This window comes from Cervus canadensis, chromosome 3 (assembly GCF_019320065.1).
Source record: "Cervus canadensis isolate Bull #8, Minnesota chromosome 3, ASM1932006v1, whole genome shotgun sequence".
Taxonomy (NCBI): domain Eukaryota; kingdom Metazoa; phylum Chordata; class Mammalia; order Artiodactyla; family Cervidae; genus Cervus; species Cervus canadensis.
Genome location: NC_057388.1, coordinates 25,721,088 through 25,739,884, shown reverse-complemented (window position 1 = coordinate 25,739,884; position 18,797 = coordinate 25,721,088). Strand labels below are relative to the sequence as shown.

At 37.8% G+C, this 18,797-nt stretch overlaps 1 protein-coding gene and 1 long non-coding RNA gene across 3 annotated transcripts in view; one reads left to right on the top strand and one right to left on the bottom strand.

Moving 5' to 3' along the window:
- Positions 1-18,797, top strand: part of LOC122438181 — a 179,500-nt gene that overhangs the window by 151,588 nt on the left and 9,115 nt on the right. The window contains exons 1-2 of one of the 2 annotated variants that reach the window (XR_006268472.1): positions 14,452-17,305; positions 17,928-18,002. This is a non-coding gene — a long non-coding RNA (uncharacterized LOC122438181). Of the gene's footprint in view, positions 1-3,416; positions 3,470-14,451; positions 17,306-17,927; positions 18,003-18,797 lie in introns of those variants that run through there. The other variant, XR_006268473.1, reaches the window with a different exon arrangement.
- Positions 1,688-18,797, bottom strand: part of HDAC9 (histone deacetylase 9) — a 980,387-nt gene continuing 963,277 nt past the window's right edge. Inside the window, exons 26-27 of the mRNA XM_043462784.1 lie at positions 17,399-17,546; positions 1,688-4,441 (exon numbers count right to left, since the gene is read on the bottom strand). Coding sequence (XP_043318719.1) covers positions 4,402-4,441; positions 17,399-17,546 — 188 coding nt within the window. The 3' untranslated portion in view covers positions 1,688-4,401. The remainder of the gene's footprint in view (positions 4,442-17,398; positions 17,547-18,797) is intronic.

Here is an 18,797-nt window from a genome sequence, read left to right as displayed (position 1 = left end):
TGTTCATCTAAAATCTGTATACTCTGGTCACATGACAATTATGCTGTGCTTCACAAAGCATTTGACGGAGTAAAAACAAGCTGTTAGGAGGCAAAGGTAAGATTTTCAATGTAAATATGACCAGGAAAAGAAGCCCCATGCAGGCACTTACGTATTTTAGTGAGGGTGTTGATGACAGTGATGTAGTACTCAGAATACTTCATTCAAAAGGGAGTAAACAGTGCAAAATAGTGCTGGAGACCAAAGTATAATTGTGTCCTTTGGGAACACAGGATATATTTGGTGATGATCATGACCATGCTGATGATCAATTTTTAAGACAATAAAATGCCTTCATTTCTTAGCGTACACCATCTGGTTTTCATTTCTTTTGGAGATGAAAATGTCCTCCTATGGAATGGTTCAACAGATGTGTTGTTTCCTACTACTACTTAAAAAAAAAAAATTTACTCAGTAAGTGAAGTGATTTCATTCGTGAATCAGGAAAAGAAGATAGATGCTGCTAGAGACGACAATGTCCAACTCATGACAGAGGGATTATTTCAAGCTCAGAATGAATCACTTCTAAGACAGGAACCTTTGGCTTATTTGTTTTGTGGCTATTAGGCATTTAATATTTCCACTGAGACAAATTTTCTAAACATAAACTTTCTAAACATAAATAGTAAAAAAAAAAAAAAAAGAATGAAATTGTCCTAAACATAAATGCTAGCTAGGATAAAAAATAAGTATGAAAATGCTGATTGGAGAGAAATTTTCTCCCAGGAGAACTTCCACATGATCATCTTATATCTATATGGAATCTTCAAAGAATCCTAGTAAATCCACAAAGCTTTGGGGAAATCCTTCTGAAATAAAATGGTACTGAATTGTTGGGGTACTGAATTGTTGGGGAAAACCAGTCTTTTAGTTTCTGAAATCTTTGTGTGAGGAGCTGTCCTGCTTTCAGATCTACCATGTTGCCAGTGAGAGGTGTGGGAGAATTTTACAAAGGTTTATAGTCAAAACCGAAGGCATGATTTCAGTTTCTACAATTGATCACGGAAATGTGACTTACAGTAGTTTTTCATAAGTATCTGTTTTCTCCAAAAGCTGGCTTTTGTCTCCACTGTTGATGTCATTGTTGTTCAGTCGCTATGCCATGTCTGACTCCTTGTGATCCCATGGACTGCAGCACGCCAGGCTTCCCTGTCCTTCTCTATCTCCCGGAGTTTGCTCAAACTGATATCCATTGATCCAATGATCCCATCCAATCATCTCATGCTGTTTTCCCTTCTCCAGCTGTCAGTCTTTGCCAGCATCAGGGTCTTTTCCAATGAGTCAGCTCTTCACACCAGGTGGCCAAAGTATTGACGTAAATTTGTTAAAATATTAAAAAATATTTCATCTCAAAATGTTCTTTTCACCTACTAAGCAATGATTAAATAGCCTCTATTATTATTTGAGTTCCATTTCATTATTTAATAAAACTGGATTTCAATTTAATATATAACCCTAGATTATACCATATAATTGAGAAGCGTTTTTCACATTTTCATTTTGTACCTATTATCTAATCTTATTATACTCCTTGTATTATTTACTAGTAGATTTCTCAAAAACATTTATTTTTATCCCTCATATATGAGTTATTATAAGATTGTGAGAAAGCCTAAGTGATTACCCTTCAAAGCAGGGAATAGGAGGAGACATATTATTGATAATGCTTACAGAAGAGTTTTTCTAACAGCCTCTTACTGGGAATTCTTGTGAGCAATAAAAATGAAATGTATAAGTGAAGAAAACTATACCAAGTGAAATTACCTGTTTTAAAAAATGCTGTTCTGTTTCAAAAGAAGTACTGATATTCTCCAAAAGCCTCCATTCTGTTCCTGAGGGCTACACACCGTCTTGGAATGGTACAATCAAAAAGCACTGGCATTTGGTTCTTTCAACTACATTCAGCTGTGATGAATCCTCTCCATAGTTTATCTGCCTCTCTCTGTATCCTAAAGACTCTAACTGCAACCAACTGGGTACTATATCACATGGAAGGATGTATGATTAACTCATTAATGTTTAAGGTTTTAAATCTTAAAAACCATGGTGATGTGCTAGTGATTTGGCTTTATCAGACTGATGGCTGTGCAGAATGTTTAAGGTAAAATTATTGTAGGAAACTTCAGTAAATTTGTATGTTTGCATTATAGCATTTCATTTTCTTATTCAGAGTCTAAAAAAAATATCTGGCAGGACTGAGAGGAATAATAGAGATTTGTAATTACAAAGTTGATTTTAAAAAGTCACAATTATGTTTCCAATTACAATATGATATGCTTTCCTTTTTAAAGGGAGGAGGAATGTGTTTTTTTTTTTTAAACCTTTGGTTTCTTTAAGTAAATCTCCTCAAGCAATTACAGCAAAAATAGCAAGAGCTAGCAAATATGGTTGGCATGAATTTCTCTAAAAATATCATGAAAAAAAATTCATTACTATTGTGAATCTAGATTGACCTTACCCTTATGCAATGAAAGTAATTTTTAACTAATACTGAGTTGCATTCCATTTCAGATTTCCTATTTCAAAGAGTGTCTCAAATTTCTAAGATGTTAAACCAAGTATCGAGCCATTTTTGTATATGTAATAAAAGTCTTTAAAATTAAAATGGTAATCCTAAGAAAACCAAATGCATGAAAAATATGGTCTGACTGTATAACAAAAGGGAGTTATATAATTCTACTTGAGTGAAATCTTTCATCTTTGATTTACAGGTTGGAGTCCTCTTTAACTAAAACCATATTGTTCCATATCTTTCATATCATGGCCTTCCCTAAAACCTTGTTTTAATTAAGGTTTCTTTCAGATTTTTGAATAAAAGCATGACAATCTTCACTTATGGCTTTAATATATCCTTTGAGTTAGGAAAATATATAAAAAGAAACATAACTCTTTTGAAAGCATCATCAGATATTAAATACTGTGAGGTATTCTACATCAATGTCTTTAGGTGTTTGAGTTATACATTGAAATAGAATAAGGGCAGGTAGGGGGATAACCTACTTAGATTTAACAAGTCGCTTTTAATCTCAGAAATAAATGTCCTTTATTCTTCGCCTCTGACACTAAGGCAGCATGTGTAAAGGTTCAGTTTATGTTGTGTGTTTTTCACATGAAGGCACAACTTCAAGGCTAACTCAATTCTAGGTGACTTCAGATAGGCAATGCCTTCATTAACACGTTTCAAAGGTCTGGAAAACAGTAACATTGCTTAAACAATATTTACCCTCAATCGTTTTACAGCTAAAAGAATACATCAGACTAAGCAACTGTGTTAACCTGGGAAGTAAAAAAAAAATAAACTAAGTTCACAAAGCTCCTGAGTAATTGGGGAGATTGTGGGTAATCCTCACCTTTTTTTTTTTTTTTTTTTTTAATAGGAAGGAAGGATGAAAGGCAAGAAGAAAGGAAGTGATGGAAGACTAAAATAAAAGTAAGAGAAGTTCTTGATAGATTTGGAACAAATTAAGATGGCCTCTGAAAAGACACACACTTTTTCAGATAGTGAAAATACTCCGTGGAACATAAGCTCAAAGCTACTGTCCTCAGAGCCCGGGACGTAGAGTGGGGTGGGGAAGGGGTGGGCGGGACGGAGCCACCGTCCCAAACGAACTGCAGAGTTCCTGTGCTGGAACTCGAGAGAGGGATGTTAGGGAAGCGGCATGACTTCTCAAAAAAGTACATATAGTGTGTGACGTTCTTTTACCACTGGACTTTGAGATACTGCGTGTTTTATTCCCCTGAAAAAAGCCTCATCTCAGTTCCTCCATGTTGGACTCCTACTAGCAAGAGTTGAATCATGTGTTAAAACAAAGGCCAAAAACAAACAGAACAAAACAAAACAAGCCGCGTGATCTGTCGGGAATTGCTATCCGTTCATAGCTGAAAGCAAATCCTGTAAACAATTTAAGACTGTCTGACAAAAAATTACCCAATAGAAAACTGATCAGAATGTCAGGAATGAGTATTTCTCAGGTTTTGCCCAAAATTTCACTGGCTGTCATAGCATCTGTAATTAACAGTATCTAGTGCTGTGTTGCATGTTTCTGGTTCATACTCTGGGCCTGGGAGTGGGTTGCCCAGCATATTAAAAACATGCTGGAAGCAGTTTCTTCCAGCCGTGGTTTACTGTAACTTTAGAATCACAGCGGTTACTTTTAAGGAATCCTTAATGCCCTTTCAAGTCCATCCAAAGAACAAGTGAAGCTGCTGTTCAGAATTCTGTGCCCAGTGTTTATGTTCCATCGAATCTGTGCCACCCAGGCAGCAGACAAGACATGTCTGAAGGTGCTGGGGTGGTGGGGGGATACACAATGATGTCACACACAGGAAATATCGGGGTGGGGGTGGGGAGGACTTGGCCCTTCACAAGGCTGGCTCCTCTTCCATAGGCTCACCAGCAGTTCTGTAAAAATAAACAGGCAATCAGAACACAGCATAGAGTACACAATGACATTGTAGATTTTCATGCATAATCAAAGCTGATTTTTCAGCTCTCTCTGATGTTTATTTGTGTTATTCAGTTATCCATAAATAGAGTTTCTTTCCTAGGAAGTATAAACAAATGTCAAGTGGAAAAACATTTTCGATCCAAGCAATCATTGGAAATGTTCCTGTTTATATTAAAACATGTCAGAATATTTTATAACTCTAGATTCCAAAATGTACATGTTTTGTGTCTCGTACAGTCCAATAATTTATTGAAAAAATTAACGACATTTTATTTTAGGAGCAATTGCAGTGATTTCCTATGGAACCAGTTTGCTAACGAGAGCAAAGGACCTAGCTAGCTTCTGGGGGAGACTCACCAGGGTTCTGGTTTTTGCTTCTGTTCTTTCATAACTGGATTGGCTGCCTGCCGGAGGCATTTCAAATCAAATTCTGAATTTGATTAGCAAATCACTGCTACAGACCCAGCGTTTTTACAAGAAATGCACTATCATAGTGTGTAAATAGTTTTTATTCGGCATCATCTGTGGGGTGTTCTGCTCCGGCAAAACCAAAACTAATTGCTTGAAAATTTATACTTGAGATTTAGCCTTAATTTACTAACACTCTGAGGGTGTTTCAAGGCAAACTTTTAGAATGATTTTTAATTTAGTCAAAAGGACAAACTGTAGCCGGAATCCAAATACATGAGGGAGCTGGGTTGCTGGGGGAAGAATGTTGGGGCCTGAGATGTCAGGAGAACGGAGTGTGAGCCTGGGCGCTGCAGTCTGCTATCAGTACAACTGCTCCTGTTGTGACTGCACTTCCGTGGGCTGTGGTTTCGTGTTTAAAACCCTGAGAAAAGAAGATGTCCCCTACAGAACTAGTGAAGGTTAAAAAATGACGTAAAATTGACTTCTAAACAATATACACTATGAGACAGTGGTTACTTAATCCTTTGGATTTATCCCTTCATCATCTAACATAAGCATAAAATTGTGTTGAATGGTACAGAGTTATGCCTATGCTACCATAAGGAAGCACAATAATTGGATGGCAGTTCTCTCTCGATGGTGGAATAACAGGTAGATGGTTTTAATTTTCTTTTGCATACTGTGTATCTAATTGCCAACATTCTGTAATGCATTACTTTCATATTAGAATGTTTGTTAATGAAGGCAAATGAACAATATAGATGTGCTGTTTTATACACATAAAGAAAAAAAGATTTCTCTATGTATCAATAAAGTAGCTGCCATTTTAGCATTTTTAAAATAAATTTAAAACATTGAAAGATTTTATCCATGGAACAGTAAAAGATTTTAATGCATCCACAAAAGAATGAGAAATGTTAGGTATTCAGTATTATTTAAAAAGGATATCCAAATGAGTCTATGTGGAATACTTAGAAAAATTCTTAGAGAAGTTATAGCCTGTCCAAGAGTGTATTGGATAAGGAGGTTGTGAGAAAGTGTTTAGAGCTGCTATATAATGTAAAGAGTTTTTAAATGAGTCATAAGTCATCCTATAGTAAAATCTTTCCAAAGTAAAATTAGCAGCATTCCCAGAAGAAAATTTTTAAATTAAGGAAAACAGTTAAGTAAGTAAGCTAATTTATTCATAAACATGTGAACATATTTACATTTGAGAATACATGGATTATATAGGTAAATAATCCTCAAATCAGATACTCCAATAGAGACTGAACTTTTATGTTATTTCCAAGCTTTATTGAGATACACAGTTTGATGATTTGATACACATACATATTATGAAATGTTTACCATAATAATACAGCCTTCACCTCCTATAATTACCATTTTTGTTGCTATGGTGAGAACATTTAAGAATACTCTAATAGCAAATTGTGAGTGTACAATATAGCATTGTTAGCTATAAGTCATCATGCTGTATATCAGATCGCCAGCAGTTAGACATCTTATAACTGGAAGCGTCCACTTTCTGACCAGCATTGTCCCATTTCCCTTACCTCCCAGCCCTTGGTAACTTTCAGCCTACTCTGAGTTTAACATTTTCTTCAGTTTTATTGAAAAGTAACTGACATACCTCGCTGTGTAAGTTTAAGGTGTACAGCACGATAGTGTGATTGACACATATAGTGAAATCATTACCACAGTGGTTAAGGTAATATCCATCACCTCATACAGAGTTCAGTGTTGTTTTGATTTCATATATAAGTGAGATCATACAGCATTTATCTTTCTCTGTCTTATATTACTCAGCATAATACTCTCAAGTTTCACCCATGTTGAACCATTTTTTATGGCTGAATAATATTCTATTTTATGTATACACCACATTTCCTTTTCTTGGCTATTTTAAATAACTCTGCAATGAACATTAGAATACAGAGGTCCTTTCATTTTGAGCCATTTACATTTAAAATAATTATTCATAGTTAATAACCTAGTACCACTATATAGTTTTCTTGCTGTTTTGTACTTTATTTTTTTCATCTCTTGATGCCTTCCTTTAAAATTGATGATTTTTCCATAGTGGTATGCTTTAATTCCTTTCTCTTTATCTAGTATAGGTTCTTGCTTTGCAGTTAACCTGAGGCTTACTTGAAACATTTTATAGATATAACAGTCTAATTTTAACCTGTTAATAACTTTGATTGCATATAAAACATATACTTTCACTCCTCCTCTCTCTAGTTTGTTTTTGATGTCATGATTTATACTTTTTTGATACTGTGTATCCATTAATAAATTACTATGGCTATTTAAAATATTTTTGTACTTTAGCCTTTAAATAGAGTTGTCTTTAACACATCACCATATTAGAGTATTCTGAATCTGACTATATACTTAGCTTAACCAGTGTGTTGTATATTTTCGTATGTTTTCATGTTAGTAATTATTGTACTGTCTTTTCAGTGTGAAGAACTCTTTTTCAGCACTTCTTGAAAGAAAAGTCTTGTGGTGACGAACTATCTCAACTTTCTTCTTTTTGTTCAGGAAAGTCTATCTCCCCTGAATTTCTATGGGCAACTTCGGCGGGTAAAGTCTTCTGGTTGGCAGTTTTTTCTTTTTTTCTTTCTTTCAGCACTTTGAATACATCATCCCACTCACTGCCATGGACGAAGGGTCTCACCACAGGGGTGAGCGTGCAGTGGAGGTTTGTGATGCAAGCGGGGCTGGGGGTGTGCAGGCGCACCCCTGAGGAGCGAGCAGGAGTTGAGATTCAGGCCAGTAACGAGAGACAGGGCTGCATGCCGAAAGCCCGGAGGCATCTGTGGGGGCCTTGACTGTCAGCGTGGGCATCCGTGACTGCAGGTCTTGCCAGCTGCACACGCAGCCGTGAAGGCTGGTGACGGGGGGCAGGCTGAGAGCGTGGACGTGCACAGGTTGGCACCCTGCCCTTGTGAAGCCACAGAGGCTGGGGCTGGCCCCTGCGAAGGGTCCCAGGCTGTGTGTGTGGTGGGGAGGGAGCGAGGAGAAACTCAGGCAATTGATGACCATGGAGGTGAAAACCCGTGAGGGGCAAACCTCAGTGGAGAAATCTGCAGGGAGTTGAAAGAGACTGTACTGAGCACTGGTTTTTTCCGTGGTGGAAGCAGCGGGGCTCCTTGGAGCTATGGTTGCCCCAGTGCAGGACTGAGCCTGGTAGTCCCCCCGCCCTCCTTCTCGGTTCCTAGTCATCTCCATACATCTCAGCTTTGCTCATCTCTGGGTGAAGTGAAACTGAACTGGGTCTTTCCTGCAGTGTCCCAGAAAGCTAGGGAAGCCAGTCACCCTATTCTCCCTTTGTTGGTGAGGGAAACTTCTCCTTCCTGGCGCTGAGCAATGCCAGCCTGGAGGACGGGATGACACAGACAAAATGAAGCTCTTTTGTCCAATTATTCTCAGGTTTTTTGTTCTATTCTGTTGCGGATGTTTCTAAGGTGGACACCTACGCCCTCCCAGGGCTGTTTCTGTTCATGGAGAGCAGTCTAATTATTGATCTCTGTGGGGGTGGGGTGGGGACAGAGGCTCAGTTCTTCTGTCCTCTTAGTGACAATACTCCCTCCATCTGAATTTTCCTACTTCTAACCCAAAGCCACACCAACATGATCTTTCCCCCACATCTAGCACTTAATTATAGCAGGAATTTCAGAGACTGTGGTGAGTAGATAATGTCTCAGGGGTCAAAGTAAAGAAAACATATCTGCCTTGGGTGGAAGATCTGTGCGTTCTCCAGGCATTCAGCCTAGACTCTGAGGAGGTAAGCAACGTGTCTTCAGCACAAACCATTCACTGCAGAATGAAGCTGCTTCTGCATGAAGACTTTGAGGTACAATATAAAAAGCTTGCCATCAAGATACTTCTCTTCATTATCCTCTCTTCAAAGTCATTTTATATTAACCACTTTTGGGAAAATAGCTAATTTACATTCTAATGAAATGAATACACACAACCAGCCAAATCTCTGTGTCTTGAAACACAGAAGTAGTATCAGTAGCATAGCAAGTTGTAAAATATCCTGGATTTCAAGGCAGATGCCATGTGTTGAGGGTCCCAGCTCTGCCATTTTCTAAAATTTACCTGTAAGTCATGGTCTCTTTAAAACTGAAATAATAATCTCTGATCTGTTCTCTGGGTGTTCTCATCTCCATAGCTCTCAATGGACACAGTATTATCGTTACGTAATCCCTGTTACATGTCTGCATATTCTTTTAAGAAATCATCTTCATTAAACACTTAGAAAGTAAACTGGTTAGAGATGACCCTTAAATGTCTGTTTTTGCTACTCTGGAAATGTGGGGGCTCTCCACTTTAATCTTCTATGGAAAGATACCAAGTTTACCTTGATTAACAGAAACACAGTTGTGGTAAGAGATGCGTGAAAGGGAGAGATGAATCTTCAGTATGGGGATTTAATTCCATTTGCAATTAGGTGAGGTGGAGATACAGGAAAGTCACAAATAACTAAAATATAACCTTCAAAGATAAATTTTTGTATAATAGTTCAGCTGGATGAAAGACATAAACTTCTACAACAGTAAGTAGAAGTGAACACAGACAGTCCTCTATTGATGAAGGCCAAAGATTTCATACATTATGTGAAGGATTAGTTTAGTCCAGCAAGCATAATAGTTAATTTACAAAAATAAAAAGCAGAAAGAATTTGAGACAAGATATAGCATAAAATTAAATTCTTGTATTTTTCCTTAAAGGGGTATTTAGTTTCCTATGATTTTTAAAGCAGCATTTGTTAATTTATATTAATGTTATTTTTAAGACACATTTCCTCTTGGTTTACTGATTTAATTTAATCCCTGTACTTTCCTGTTCCTCCTCCAAGGTAAGCAATCTAATTCTTGTTATGTACATTGTTCTGTTCATAGGATTCCTTAAAGTTATATATTATTGTTTTATGGACATACATTTTCATTTTATGTAAATTTAATCATTTCTGTTGTGTAATTTTCTGAGTACATTTATTATATAAACATCGCTGTATGCCGTTATGGTTATCTAGCCTGTAGCAGCCAAGTGATACATGGCATCTCCTTGATGTGTAACCTTCACATTTTGACCTTTGCTCTCCCAATAATGGACACTGGGTTTGATGGTTCCCTTCTACCTTTCATGAAGAAGCTGTAGTGAACTTCTTAGTACATGTACTGTAATTACCCTGGATGAGAATGTTTTCAATATACATTTCTAGGAGCAAGATTACCAGGTTATTTGCTTTGTGTTGACTAAAAATGGTAGTAAACTGCTTTCCAGAATACTGCCATAGTTAACTGTGAGAGGTCCAAAGTCTCAAATCTCCACCAATGCTGGCACACTCCTCAAGAGTACTGAAACTTTCAGTGATTAAAGAAATAATTATACTGAGTATCTATGATATACCCCTGGCTCTGTTCTATGTGCGAGAGGTACAGGGGAGACATAGTACTGATAGAACAGAAGGACCTGATCTAATTTTGGTATTGATAGTGAAAATTCTCCAAGAAGAGGAAGTGATATTTGATCTGAACTTTAAAGACAAGGTAAAGGCCAATGAAGGGTCAGTGAGAAGAGAAATAAGGCAAGCTAAGTACTCCAATCAGAAGGGAGGGTGTGTGCCAAGAAGGCCTGATATGGACATGAATATAGCTTTTGTGAGAAAATTTGAAAGCACTAGGTACTATCACTACACACCCACCAGAAAGGCTAAAATAATAAGGACCCGTTATACACGTGCAGGTGAGGGTATAAGACAGATGTAACCGTCTTTCATTGCTGGTGGGAGAGGAAGATGGCACAAAGTAAAAACCTATACAAAAGTTTCATAAAGACTTAGGTTTCTCAAAAAGTTAAAAAAAATTACCATATGATCCAGGAATTCCACTTCTGAGAATATAATCAAAATAATTCAAAATCAGATCTTGAAGAGATAAGACTACATACTTATATTCATTGAAGAATTATTCACAATGGCCAGAGGTGGAAGCAACATTGTCAGATGAATAGATAAAGGAAATATGGTATGTACCTACAATGAGTTATTACTCAGCCATAAAAAAAGGTAGAAAGTTTGTCATATGCTACAACAGGGATAATAATCCTTGATAACTTTATGCTAAGTAAAGCAAGCCAGTCACAAAAAGGCAAATACTGCATGATTCACATATATGATATATCTAAAATAGTCAAATTCTTAGAGTGGTGGTTACCACGAGCTAGGCCAAGGGGAAAAGGAAAGTTGTTTAATAGGTATAGAGTTTTAGTTGTGCAAGATAAAAAGGTTCTAGAGATATGTTTCACAACAATGGGCATAACAGTTAATACTACTGTACTGTATACTTAAAATGGTTCAAATAGTAAATGTGTTTTTTCCATATTAACAAAACAAGTTCACAGCAGCTTTATTCACAACAGTCCCTAACTGGCAGAATATCTGAAGAGATATTTTTCCAAAGAAGATATATATTTAATAGATGACCAACAGGTACATGAAAAGATGTTCAACATCACTAATCATCAGGGAGATGCAAATCAAAACCAGGTATTTAATCTATTTCAAAGGTGGCAAGACCATACAATGGAGGAAAGACAGTCTTTTCAATAAGTGGTGCTGGGAAAACTAGACAGGTACATGTAAAAGAATGAAATTAAAGTACTCTATAACACCACGTACAAAATAAACACAAAATGGATTAAAGACCTGAATGTAGGACCAAGTACTGTAAAACTCTTTGGGATCAACATGTAAACAGCTATATTTAAAATAGATAACCAACAAGAACCTACGTACAGCATAGGGAACTCTGCTCAGGAGTCCGTAATAACCTAAGTGAGAAAAGAACTTGAGAAAGAATAGATACATGTATATACTCTGCTGTGCGCCTGAAATTAACACAACATCGTGAATCAACCATAGTCCAGTGTAAAATGAAACTTTAAAGAACTAGGTGGCTTGCTCAAGCTATTGTTTCTATCTTGATGCCTCTGTTCTTATTTACTAGGTGAAAGCCTCCATTTTTCTACCCTAGCTCAGTTGTCCTGCCTCTGTGGTTTGTTCCGCAGTTCTTGGCCTATGTTAAGTCTTCTTTTATCCTGTAGCTCAGTCTATCAAATGACTTATCATTTACTGTAGTTGGTTGTTTATGTTTGATCCTGTGGTAGAAACAATGATAGCCCCCACCAAGATGTCCTAGTCTCTGGAAACTGTGGATATGTTTCCTTGCATAGCAACACTGACTTTAGTAAATATGGTGAGATTAAGGACCTTGAGACCGAGAGATGATCTGGGTGGATCCACTCTCGGATCTTACAAGCAGAGAGACTTTCCTGCTTTTGAGCCAGCTTTTTCCTCCTTCAGTAGAGAGATATGATGATGATGACTGCAGAAGGGTCAGAGAGATGTGAAGTTGCTGCCTTTGAAGACAGAGGAAGAGGGGGTCATGAGCCAAGGAATGCAGGAGCCTCTAGAAACTGGGAAAGGCAAGGAAACAGTCTCTTCCCTTAGAGCCTCTAACATGGAACAACACTTGGCCAGCCTCTATACTTTAACCCCGAAACTTGTCACTCTTCTGACCTTTTTGTCATTTTGAGCCACTAGGTCTGTAGTAATATTTTCTATAAGATAGTAAGAGAAAATTAATACAATCTCCAAATATGTGAAAATTTTGAAGACTCCATGGAAACTCTATGACCCTCACTCCCAAAACTCTGTCTGGCATGTAGAAAATAATCAGAAAATGTTTAAATGAACCAGATGTTCTCCCTCCTCCTACTGCAGGTCACAGAATAATCCTGTCATTTGTCAGCATCATTCTCTTATCCCCTTCACCTCACCAAAGACAATTCCTTTCTCCATTCAGACACTTTGCTTTCCCTTTCCTGTCTCTATCATGTTTCCTCAGGTAATCCATCTCTGTGGTGTGAGTACTATGGATTCTGGTTAGCCAGCATATCTGAAAAATGGATACTGTCAATGGTACTATGGAAGAAAAACGTAAAACACACAAAACACACATTTTGAAAACTAATAGAAAGATAAAAACATTGATTCCCTCAGAAAATAGTAAATAGAGACAATAAGACAAAGAAAGCTCACATATCACTACGAATTGTCATTACCATTTTAACAGTATTTTGTCATCTGTCTTGAACTCATTCATTACGTATTTATTACCTACAATATATTGGGCATCGTAACAGTTCTCAAGCCAGCTAATCACAAGATTAGTTAATTGAATCAACTTATTGCTTAGTGATTATCAATCTCTTATTTTTAATGACTACACTACTGATTTAACCTATGAACATATTAAATGTTAAACATACAGATACCCAGGTACATTCTATTTCTAATATTGTAGGTCACTAGATGATGAACAATATATTAAGGGAGGGAAAAAATAAAGCAAACTGAAGCAGCAGGAAAATGATAGAAAAATAATAAAAGTCAACCTTAATATTGAGTACTTACCATGTGTCAAGTGTTAAGTTCTTAAGATGAATTATCTCATTTCATCCTCAAAACCCTATGAAATTTTCCCTTCATTTTAAAAACAAGGAAAGTAAAGCCCAGAGAGATAATAACTGTTGATCAGGCACATGCTGCTTAATTTGGAGATGGGATTGGAACCTAGGGAAGATCCTCTGGAGGAGGGCATGGTGACCCACTCCAGTATTCTTGCCTCAAGAACCCCATGGACAGAGGAGCCTGGCAAGCTAGAGTCCATGGGGTTGCAAAGTCAGACACAGCTAAAGTCACTGAGCACACACAAAGCTGATTCCAGAGTCACACTCTGCTCTTCCTCTGTAGTGGCAAGCAGATAACAGTGAAGAAGCATATTGTTTCTTTTTTTTCAAATTAAACACTTATTCGTAAAGAAACTCAAACACACTGGATTTATTCCCTAAGAGTTCACACATGTCCCAAGAACACACTTTTAGGCACTGAACACAGAGAAAAATGATGGTCCCAGGAGGAGGACAGGAAGGTAAGAAGGGATATATTGTCCTTTCTTTTACCAGGAGCTTCCTAATCTCAGCACACTTTTCAACTAACAAATTGTTGACACTGGATGAAAATTAAGAATAAAATTAACACTGGAATGTTTGCCTGGCTAGATAAATCAAGTGCTCAAAATAATGGTATCATAGAGGAAAATCAGAAACCTGAATAACTGGTGCAACATCTAGCTTCCAGAAACCCTGAAGAGACAATCCCAAAACATGGAAAACAAAGTTGTATTTCTATTAGACATAAATGTGTATTTAATAGGTCTCTATTTCTATATAAATCTCAAGATACAGGAAAATGGGGTTATCAAGTCCTTGCCACTACTGATAAGCTACTGAAAGCCAAAGCAGATGATACTTAGAAATTTCCAACTTATTATACTTCTAAAAAATATCCATAAATGAGATAGTTGCTCAAAAAACAGAATGACAAGATTCAAAATGACACATTTTTCCATGCTTATTATGTATAATATAATGACTTGAGATCATCTCTTTCATGAGAAAAATTGACAGAAGTTGAAGATGAAATGATGAAGTTCCAGTGTGACTGAATGGGCTTCCCTGGTAGCTCAGCTGTGTGACTGACACTATAATCAATAAACTGACATTTGCAAACCTAACTTTGACTAAAAAACAGTCAGAAAATCCAGAGTGTAAATATGCTCCCAGTAACTTAGGGGTTGATCATTCTGAAGTCTTGGTTGCCAGAGGGAGCTTCTTCTTGATTTTCAACAGGGCCTGAACTGGTCTCCAAGAATAAACCTCAGTACTGCACTGGTCTTTTCAAAGTAGAAGCATTTGAGACATACCTGACCAATGCAAACCATCATCTTTTAAAGGTGCAATCTCCTGACAAACATGAAAAAAGCTAAGCTCACAGTCTTCTCTTCCAAACGACATGTTCTATGTGACCAGTCCTATTTCACATTCTTTGAACATATATGTTAGTCCCACTTAGGTTACTTCTGTCCTGTTGTTTTTTGCTGACCCACCACCAGTCATTTCCTTCCTGCTCAAGTCCTTTGCCACCTGAAAGTTATGTTTTGAAAACTATACTTGAGTTAACCATCCCCAAAATGAATCCCCAGCCTTTTTCTAATAATTTATTATTCATGATCCATCAATGAGTTATAAAAATGAAATGACTTTGTACTGTGTTGTCATCTCCCGACATCCCCTGCCCTCCCCCCCAAAAATATGAACAAAAAATACTTACAATGGTTCCTAGCCAGGAGCATTTTATCCTTTATTCACTAGTGGTAAATGAGTCAGATATGAGTTGGCCAGGAAAAGAGCTGCTTTACCCAAAGTCTTAGTGCAAAATGAGTCATCTCACTCCAAACACCAATATATTCTCCAAAATAACTGGCAAGAAATTTCCTATAAAAAGAATCTTGCCTTCACCCTTTTCCATCCATTTAGCTCTGATTTTTCTAATTTTTCAATTTCCTGTGTACTTATAACATTGCATTCATAACAAAGGCCCAAGCACATTTCTACCTCTTTACCTCATTGTGAAAGCCATTTTTTCCTATATCAAGTAGGAAGACAATTCCGATAGCATTCCTGTGAAAAGAAGAAACGCTCTGTGGCTTTCAAGGGTTTTCCCTGTCTGACTCTCTGTGATGAAATTCATGCATGGTTCAACAGAAATGCAAAAGCCAGTTCTAGAAGAATTTTTCTTTTTCACTGCTGAAAAAGTGAGTTCAAAGCCAAAGAGAATATTTCAAGCAAAACCATTTTCCTTCCCACAAGAAAAATCAATCAAAATAGATACAATCTGTTTAAAACTGATAAAGAAACATGAATTCCAGCCACAAACTTCAACTTCGCTCCCCTGTACATCAGAACATTCACATCCCCCCCCCATTCTTTCTCTGCCATCAGATGAAGCTTAAAAATCACTGTGAACTGAAGTCAGGGTCAAGTCCCTGTGGTTTATCAGGAGTAAAGCATGCTGTGTACCTGAGGATAAACAAACATGCTTACAGAGCAATTCCTCCAAAGTCCCGAGATTTTTATATTACATGGGGCTCACAACAGGACTTACTATTCTTAATTATTCTAAGCTCTGCAATTTAACGGGAGAAATGACTTACAATTCACTTCACCCAGGCTAGAATTTAGCTTTGCTTCTCTGTATTAAATGAATTCTAAAGAATAGCTATGCTCCTTTTACATCCAACACTAACAGATGTTAGTTTCCTTAGTTTTACAGCCCTCAAATGACAGACAACTAACTGTATTTGGCCTTGGGAATAACTACAACACCTCTGAATTATGAACTTGGTTTGGTTCTTAGCTGGGAACAGCAGGGGGTTAGTTCATATTATCAGATGTAAAATAAGTTTTACCTTATGCTCCAGATACCCATAGGAAGATGCCTTTTTAAGTGGCTGTAGTAAGAAAAAACAATTGCACAAAAATGAAATCTATTATTCAATGTATCTCCTGCTCTTTATGGACAAAGCAAGATGTTAAATACATTAAACTCTGAATACCCAGTAAAAGCAAGAAAGCTAAAACTGTTCGAATTTGTGCATTCTTGGGAAAACTGCCAACCTATGTACTAGTAGCAGGATCTGTGTAATTAACGGTGATGTTATTGACGGAGGGAGTTCAATTTCACTCTCAGAAGCAATTTAGAAGTACAAGCTGGCAGAGCTTTAGTAAAGCCTCACCTAGTCATCTTTAAACTGGAGAAATGTGACTCTGAAGTCATCCACAGAGAGCAGCATTACTTTTCGTACATTTGTGGGGGTTTTGGTCTTAGTACATGTAAAAGAAATCCTGAATGTAGCCTGGTCTGTTGAACACCAAAATGTACATACATTTCTTAAAAGGAGAAGCAATCTTAGGTCATCATTTTTTTCCCTGAAAGGTATTCATATGAAGACTTACTAAAATCAGCTCCTTATCATAAAGTAAAATAATATCAGACCCAAGTCCACACATTCCTTTACACACATTCCTATCTCCTGGAGGTAACTTTTCTCTTCATCCAGTAGTTGTATGTCATGGACAGTCATGGAAGGTTATCCAGCTGACAAGCCATACCTCCAGCTTCTGTTCGCCTTAATATTAGTAGTTTCAGAAATATGAGAAAAAGAAAAATAGTATCTTGAAAAACAGAGATAACTAAGGAAAGAAGTCCATAAGAAGCTTTTTCCATAATGATCTGCACTAAATTATCCACCAAGGCGTGATTTTTCTCACCATCTATCTCATCCCTCTATATCTGTGAACGGCAACCACATGCTCCAGCTCTGTGCTTCTTGCGGAGAATGAAACATCAATTCCTGAGAGCCGACAGCATGCGCTGTGGCCTCTATGGCTTCTGAGAAGACAGGTGGTGAAAGTGGAGGAGTCAGGTGAGGAAGCGCCTGGAGAGAGGTTCACGAGCGCTAATGATGAGCCTGGATGTAACCGAAAGTAGTGACCCCCTCCCCGTGTTGTGTTCGTACCTGTTGTCTTCTTCAGCAAACGGCTGTTCGACATCCACCGTCAGGGAGGCCAGGGCAGAAACAGTCTCTGTCTCCTCTTGCAGCTGAGCCCCAGCCAGGGCACAGCCCCTTGGCATCGCCGCCGTCCTTAGCGACTTCCAGTATTTGCCTAGGAAAACAAAACAAATGTTAAAACAGTATTTATCAGGATACTTGTATAGGTCCAACTCAGAGTAGTTGTTAAAATTCAGTGTTATAAAAATAAAAAAAAATTCACAGTTATACACAGTTGTAATTTGATTTCTTAACTTTATGATTAAGTGTTTTTCTCAGCCTAGAATGCCAAGTTGTGAAGGGTTCATATTCCCAAGCCTGAGTCTCTCCCTCGCTCAGAAATTAATAAAGTGAGGAATAATCCAGGGTCTAATGAACTCACCATCAGACTGACAGCTGTCCCTGCATCTAAGGAAGCAAACTCTGGGGACTGTGCCCTCTGGGTGAGTAGCCCTCTGGCTACTTAAGCCATTAACTTTTTTTTTTTTTTAATGAGGTTGGAATATTAAAGGAAAAGAAAAGCCCAGAAATGCCAGCAGGAATTGAATGGCAGCTTTGCCAGAACAATCAGGTTTGTTAGTCCTGGATGTTCTTTCTTTCTCAACCCCAGGGTGTGTACTAGAACAATAACTGATTTAAAACTTTAATATATGCATTGGCTGATGTTGGCGCCCTTCCATAAGTTATACGATGTTTCTTTTTTTAAGGAAGGCAGGGGAAGGAAAATGAGAGGAAAATAGGAAGCAATTTCATGAGAACATGCCAGTGGGATATATATGAAAGAATAGAGTCAATAGCCTTTTTGCAGTCCTTGTGCCATTTTTTTTTTCCTTTGTGAAGTGTTCCATGGCCCCCCAAAAAGCAGGAGAATCTCCCTAGGTGCTGACATGACTAACCTCCCCAGGTAAGAACAATCTCGACAGCCTGACCAATTAAGTGAGAAGTTGGCATGGTAAGTAGCTTTTTCCAAAAACTAAATAAACAGAAGTCAGGCTAGAGTAGAAAAGACAAGTGGGTGACTACTGGATTGGGGAGTAAGATAACTGGGTTCTCGCCCCAATTCTGCCTCTAACCATCCTATCATGCTGGCAGGGCCCTTTGGCACTTCATTTCTGCTTCTCAAAAACAGTGGGATAACCTCAGATTCTTACCAGCTATACCTAAATTTTCATCGTTGGCCTTTCCTTATCTTGAAAGTGAAGGTGAAGTTGCTCAATCGTGTCCAACTCTTGGTGACCCCGTGGACTGTAGCCCACCAGGTTCCTCCGTCCATGGGATTCTCCAGGCAAGAATACTGGAGTGGGTTGCCATTTCCTTCTCCAGGGGATCTTCCCAAACCAGGGATTGAACCCAGGTCTCCTGCATT